This window comes from Buceros rhinoceros, unplaced genomic scaffold (assembly GCF_000710305.1).
Source record: "Buceros rhinoceros silvestris isolate BGI_N320 unplaced genomic scaffold, ASM71030v1 scaffold12860, whole genome shotgun sequence".
Lineage (NCBI taxonomy): Eukaryota > Metazoa > Chordata > Aves > Bucerotiformes > Bucerotidae > Buceros > Buceros rhinoceros.
This window is the reverse complement of record NW_010390279.1, coordinates 4,786-11,773: the sequence shown is the minus strand read 5'-3', so window position 1 is coordinate 11,773 and position 6,988 is coordinate 4,786. Positions and strand designations below refer to the sequence as shown.

The 6,988-nt window shown below is 51.4% G+C and overlaps 1 protein-coding gene across 1 annotated transcript in view; it reads left to right on the top strand.

Moving 5' to 3' along the window:
* Window positions 1–6,988, top strand: part of UBR4 (ubiquitin protein ligase E3 component n-recognin 4) — a gene marked incomplete at its 5' end in the record, with an annotated part of 72,044 nt that overhangs the window by 60,856 nt on the left and 4,200 nt on the right. The window contains 8 exons of the mRNA XM_010137285.1: window positions 1–101; window positions 617–716; window positions 1,263–1,481; window positions 1,748–1,861; window positions 1,972–2,114; window positions 2,375–2,500; window positions 3,250–3,444; window positions 5,135–5,359. The exon at window positions 1–101 is cut by the window's left edge and continues 18 nt beyond it. Coding sequence (XP_010135587.1) covers window positions 1–101; window positions 617–716; window positions 1,263–1,481; window positions 1,748–1,861; window positions 1,972–2,114; window positions 2,375–2,500; window positions 3,250–3,444; window positions 5,135–5,359 — 1,223 coding nt within the window. The remainder of the gene's footprint in view (window positions 102–616; window positions 717–1,262; window positions 1,482–1,747; window positions 1,862–1,971; window positions 2,115–2,374; window positions 2,501–3,249; window positions 3,445–5,134; window positions 5,360–6,988) is intronic.

Here is a 6,988-nt window from a genome sequence, read left to right as displayed (position 1 = left end):
AACAACAGCAATGGCCATCAGCTGAAAGACCTCATCCTTCAGAAGGGAATTACGCAGAACGCCCTCGACTACATGAAGAAGCACATTCCCAGTGCAAAGAAGTAAGAGTCACTGCTTAATGTGGGTCAGAATCCTGAGCATCCTTCTCTCGTTTTGTCACCACAGTAGCCTTCCAAGAAAGCCGTAACTAGTCCACGTTCAGAAGCGTTTAGATGTGGAACGGCTGTGATGCAAAGGGTCTGGTGAGACACTGGGCTCACTGGGATGGGCCCGTAATCTTCCCACTCAGTACCCATCCGAGCTGATTCCTTGGATGTCACGAGTTTCTTGCCTGTTCCTCACCTATTGCATTGTAGCACAGTTTTTGTCGATGTCCAGCTCTCGGACATCAGACAGATCCCAAGGGCAGGAGCAGACACTGTGGCTGTTAGTGTGCACAACGAGGTAGTGGGAGTGTGAACGTCGCTTCATTGATTACCGGAGGAGGGGCATGGGGGGAAGGGTGCTGGTCTTGCCTGCGGCCTGCACTCCGCAAGCTGTGCTGCTGGCTGACCGCCAGTTCCCTTTTCGGAGCGGCTCACTGCCCTTCAGCTGCTGCCTCTTGTTTTCTGTGCAGTTTGGACGCAGACATATGGAAGAAATTCTTATCTCGACCTGCACTTCCTTTTATCCTGCGCCTGCTCCGAGGACTTGCCACGCAGCACCCTGCTACGCAGGTAAGGGGGCTGCCCAGAAAGCCAAGTAGGACATGGCCGGCTTCTTACGCTGCCTTTTGTGTCTGTAGATAAGCAGTTATATCGGTGGTCGTTAATTCTATACTGGTTTTACTGGGCTGGGGGAGACACGCCAACTTCAGGGATCATCTGCTGGTCTGGATAAGTCTGGAGGGCAGAGATTTCGACTTAAGTGTCTTCTCTTTCTGTGTGGTGTGAGATTTACACGCCAGTGTGAAGAGAAGGGAACGGAGCACTCTGAACTATATAGTGTTAACTAGGCTTCTCAGGGCTTGATTGTTGCTTTAAGAATGCTCCTTATCCAGCACCCTGGCTGACCTCTTAGCAATGGCCAGTGAAGAGGCAAATGGCCCCAGTCTCGTACAGAGTTTTCAGGTCCAGAATAACATGGGAGCATCAAAGAAGAAGGTTAGACACTTGGCAAAAATTGTTGCAGTTGAGTGTTTCTGCTGAGCTGTCGTGGGTTGGAGCGGTTGCTGTCACGTGCTCCCTTTTTCTGAAGAAGGTGCGTGTTTCAATCCCTCTTAGGTGCTAATAGGTACCGACTCGATTACCAACCTGCATAAACTGGAGCAGGTGTCTAGCGATGAAGGCATCGGGACGTTAGCAGAGAATCTTCTGGAGGCACTAAGGGAACACCCAGAGGTGAACAAGAAGATCGACGCTGCTCGGAAGGAGACACGTGCAGAGAAGAAGCGAATGGCCATGGCAATGAGACAGAAGGCCCTGGGCACGCTGGGGATGACGGTAATGTCTGTGCACGGACGGCAGACGAGTGACCTGATGATCTTTTATTTCTGTCTTGCTAAAACTGCCGCACAAGGATTCGTGTCAAATGATTTATTGACAAATATTGCAGAGCTTGAGCCCACGGTTTGCCCGGTGCTGCCGGGAGAGTAAATGCGGTTGCTAATAGCGGGCTGGGAAATAGGTTGTGCATTCCTGTCACAGGGGTGGGGATGGTGGTGGTCAGCATCGTGTTTTTAACCTGCCTGAGCTGTTCTTTCTTTCAGACGAATGAGAAGGGTCAGGTGGTGACCAAGACTGCGCTGCTTAAGCAGATGGAGGAGCTTATAGAAGAGCCAGGCCTGACTTGCTGCATCTGCCGGGAAGGATACAAGTTCCAGGTACGTGGAAGATTTGCTCAGCGTACGTTTGAGGTGAAATTCAGCGCTATGTCAAGCGTGAGCTGTGACAGAAGCGGGTGATCCTTAACACCACTGTTGTGTCACTGCAGCCCACCAAAGTCCTGGGTATTTATACCTTCACCAAGCGCGTTGCACTGGAGGAGTTTGAGAACAAGCCCCGCAAGCAGCAGGGGTACAGCACAGTCTCTCACTTCAACATTGTCCACTACGATTGTCACCTGGCAGCCGTAAGGTACGTTCTGGGCACGGGCTGGAGAGCGGTGGCTGACACTCTTTTCCAGGCATTGTAACTCCGGGTGGGTTTGCCTGGGAGCTGATCACTGTGCAGCCTGGAGAGAGCCACGGGCTTCTCCGTTGTGGTCTGCTTTAGTGGACACTGCAAAGTGCAGTCCCCGGCGTTAAGCTGTGGAATTGCCAAGTTTTGGATGGTTTCTCGGGCAGAAACTTGCCTGCTTCCAACTCGCCTGGGTGCAGCTTGCTTTCTCAATGCAGACTTGCTCGCGGCCGGGAGGAATGGGAGAGTGCAGCCCTACAAAATGCCAACACCAAGTGTAACGGGCTCCTGCCAGTGTGGGGGCCTCATGTGCCAGAGTCTGCTTTCGCCACTTGCTTAGCACGGTGAGTACAGAGAGTGACTTCTCAGGCTGTTCTGCGTTTGGGTGGGTGAGTCAGTACATTGCCACAGGCACAAAAGCCGCGGAATCAGAGGTAATGGCAGATAAATCCGAGTAAACATGAGCCACTTCAGATTCTACCATTGAGTACGTCTCCTAAAAAAGTGCAGGTGTCTCTTTGCTTCTTGGCTTCATACACCTAAATAAATTAAGCTCGCCCTTAGCCCCCAGTCACTCCCGAAGATGCGGTGTGCAGTAACAGTGTGAGTGATTTGTGGCCCAGTGACCCTCTACTTTACTGAAGAAACCTGTCTGACCCCAGGGGATTTGCAGACCTCTGTGGGGTGGCAGTGAGTTACCGTAGGCTGACCCGGAGCAGAAGGCGGTGGTTCATCCTGGTGGCAGTGTTCTGCTCCACCTTGTGCCGGGTTTGCCCAGTCGTGTCAGCAGTCAGGAGTGGGCACAGCTTTAACGCGTTCCAGCCAGGGAACTGATCCCAAGCCCCGCACGTGGAAAAATAGTGTCGATGGGTGTATGGCGCAGCTGTATGGAGATGGAATTGGATTTGCCAGAGTAAGCCGAGAGCTGCCCTTCGGGGAGGTTAATAGGAGGTGGCAGCACTTGCGTTTTTGTATCCTGCTCATTCTTTGAAGCTTTTCTGTGAGAAACTTGTTCACATTTGGTGTGGAAGAAGAAACTGCATTAAACTTTGAAGGAGTTTTTAATAACATAACACTTGCTGCTGTTTTTCAGACACAACACGTACCTCCAGGAGTGCACAGGGCAGCGGGAACCCACCTACCAGCTCAATGTCCATGACATTAAACTGCTGTTCCTCCGGTTTGCGATGGAGCAGTCATTCAGCGTAGATACTGGAGGAGGAGGAAGGGAGAGCAACATACACCTCATTCCCTACATAATCCACACGGTGCTCTACGTCCTCAACACGTCAGTACCTTTCTCTTAGCAGCAGTCTCTGCCTTCCACTCCTAGTCTCAGAAAGATGTAGAAGGGCTGTAGGCTGGGCTTGGTACATGTATTCCCACAGGAACGGTGGGAAATCACACAACAGGCTTAGGAGGAACCAAATCGCCTGTTTTAAGTAGATTGTTACAGGTTTACATTGTTGGGAGTAAAGTGCTGCTGCCTGAACACGCAGGATAACAGGGAACCTGTTGAGTAAAAGCTCGGGTGGGGAATGAGCTGCTCTTTCCACTCCAGATGTAATTGCTACCTCTGGGGTGAGCAGCAGGGTTATTAGATAAAAGAAACGCTGCCAGCTTCCTTTTCTCTGGAACAGACAAAAGAGACACGCTATAATGAAGTACTAGTTAGTTGAAAACTTAGCCCAGTATCGTTTTATCTGATGTTAAAATAACACAATCCGATTTGTCACCAGTTTTGACACTCTTGTACAAACCTGTGGGCTCCTGAGTGCTTGGGAAGGGCAGGGGCTGGTCCTGATGGTACAGACCCCGCAGAGAGTGTAATGCCCCTACGCCGGTTATTTGTGTAGGTACTAGAAAGTGCCGCTAACGAGATGAGGGTGTCCGTGTTAAGACACACACCTCTCCACCCAAGGTCACTCCAGATGGAGTGCGCTGAAATCTCTCTCGCTTTCCCGCCTGGAACTAATCCACGTTTTGGCTCTGATACAATTTGTCTATTGTTTTGAGTATCTATCTCCAGATCCCTCTGCTATTGTTTTCCGAGTCCCTTGGGAGACAAATAAATGAACTATTCTTTTCATCTCGTTAGGCTGCTTGCTGGCACCAGAGAGCCCAGAACCCGCTGTGCGGCTCTTGTAGAAAAATGTATTACGTCGTTCCCAGACATTGTTTTTTTTTCTAAAGACGTGTCGATATTAAACGGGGAAAATGAAGAGCTACTAGTTGGCTACCAGCTGCAAATGAAAAGGTCACACCATGCTGACTCCAGACACAGCTTTACACCTTCCTGGTAGGGAGAGTCTATCGAACTCAAAAACCGAGGGAGCTGCCTGGCTGGCAGCCTCCTCCCGATGAAGCGAAGCAGTAGTGTGGTACGGTGTGATACATCTTCACGCGGTCTGCTCTGACACAGCGGTTGCACCGTCAGCTCTGGGCTGTCAGGACTCCTGAAGAGGCTGGAGCCAGGGGAAAGGGGAAAAAAAAAAAAACTTTACTCTTACAGTAAATACGCTTAGCGTTTTGTCTTTGGAATTGTCTGTGTCTTCTCCGAGATTGCTTTTGCAGTAGGTGAATAACAGAGGTTGATCTCAGGCCTGGCCGTAGGAGCTGCTTAGCCTCAGCTGGGAAATGGTATAAGCTGAACACGTGGGCTGGCTGGCCTGACTATTTTTTCTCTAAAAAAAGGAGAAGTAGCTTTTCAGTAGTAGTGTCCTCCTGTGGGGCAAGGCCAGCTGCCTTGCCAGCCTCTCTGGTACCATACCCAGCTCCAAGGAGAAGCGAGTGGCCAGGTTGGTGTGCCTCACTGGGAGCAAACCCTCAACCAGCTGATGATTTGGGGGAGAACCCAATAGTGCCAGGGTAGCGCTGCCTTTTCCTGCCTGGGACTGGGTGAACTCAGGACCTCAGCACCCCGGGAAGCAGCAAATGTAAGAGTCAGAGCAACTGCTGATGGTTTTCTTGTATTTCAGAACTCGAGCGACTTCGAGGGAGGAGAAGAACCTCCAGAGCTTCATGGAGCACCCCAAAGAGAAGTGGGTGGAGAGTGCCTACGAGGTGGACGGCCCCCACTACTACACGGTGCTGGCACTACACATCTCGCCCCCCGAGAAGTGGAAAGCCATGCGAGTGGAGATCCTCAAGAGGCTCCTTGTCACCTCCCACGCGCGAGTCGTGTCACCAGGGGGAGCCAGCAGGTCAGCCACCACCCCACCGCTGCTCCCCAGCTGCCAGCCTGCTGCTGCTGCTGCTGTCCCCGCGGCCAGAGCCAGGCGGTGGGTTAGACTAGCAGGCACTAACCCTTCTGCGTGGCTTCGGACTCCGCGCTGCAGCGGTCTGAGCAGCAGCGATCAGTTCTGGCTGTTACTTGGAGTGGGTTAATCCGCCGATCGGTGGAAATGATGCTTTTCCTAAGGGTAGAGCTGGGTATAATAAATATATTAGCTTATTCCCCCCCACCTCAAGCGCAACACCATAGTAACTTGCATGGTGGGCTGTCTCAGAGCTGCTGGCGGGCTGCTTGCCTTACTAAAGCTGTTTCTGTGCTCTTCTGATCAGTGCACCAGCTTCCTGAAATAGAAAAATAGAAATAGAAATCAAATGCCATTGCTTTTAAAAAAGAAAAAAATCAATAGCAGCTGTCAGGCACTTGAGGTACAGGAATAAGTGGCTGTGCCTGCCTGACAAAAGCACGCCTTTCCAGAGAAGGAAAGGGAATTCCAGCTCTGAAAAGATGAGTTGAAATAGCTGTCATAATTAGGAATAAATTCATTATTATTCTAAGTCGCCTTAAAGGGCATTTTTATTCTGATGACATTAATTATGTGGTTGATAAAGTCATTACATTGTAGTAACACACAACACAGCGTGCAGCAATGCTATTAGAGGCATCAAAAGTAAAAGAGCCCTTAAAGGGGCTCCGGTATTGATTCCTGCGCTAGTTTCTGCTGTTCAGGCTCTGAGTTTGTCTCCTGTTTCCGCCCCCCTGCCTGAGTTCTGGGAAAGGAGGTTTAGCAGTTACAGGAGATACTGTCCTGGAGGGCTGTTTGCTCAGACAGGGGGTGTGCAGCGTTTCCTGCGGCCTGGTAAAGCAGAGCCCCTCTGAAGGTTTGCTCTGGTGGTTTTTAAAACCCTCAGTAAATGATTCTGATTCTCTCCCAGCTGAAGTACGTATCATAAAAACACACTGAAACGGGCACAGCAAGAAAGTTCCAGCTAAACCGTCCAATCTCTGGAATTTCAGGAGAAAACACTCAGGAACAGTTCTCAGGAATTATGTCAAGGTTTATTCAAGGGCTTTCTTTAATCCCTGCAGACGAGGAGAGCACAAAGCCTTGCGCTGCTAAAGCTGCTCAGAATCAGAAATACAGCAGCTCTTGTTTGCAAGGGCTGCGCTCGCTCGTTCTGGTGGAAAATCGAGAAGAGGGCGGTGGACGGTGGAAAGCTCTGCAGAGCAGCGCTGGTACCTCGGGTTTGTAGGCAAAGAGGAGGCCGGTGTCTGTACCGTCGGAGCCGTGTCTCTGCACCCAGAGGATGAAAACGAGCATCCCACGGTCGATGCAGTATGAGGGTGCTCTGGGAGCACCCACCGGGCAGAGACACCAGGGTGGTGTCACTGGTGGGTAGAGAGACACGGGGCCTCTGCGACCTTCGCTGGGGGAGAAGGAGGGAAGTCACCAGAGGAAGCAACTTGTGATCCTACCAAGGGGCTGTGCGTGGTGCTCCGGGAGACAGGGGCGATGCTCTGCATTCCCTCCTCCGCCAGGCAGCAAACAGAGCCCCTGCCCTGCCCTGCCCTGCCCTGCCCCGTGGTGCTCGGCTGCAGC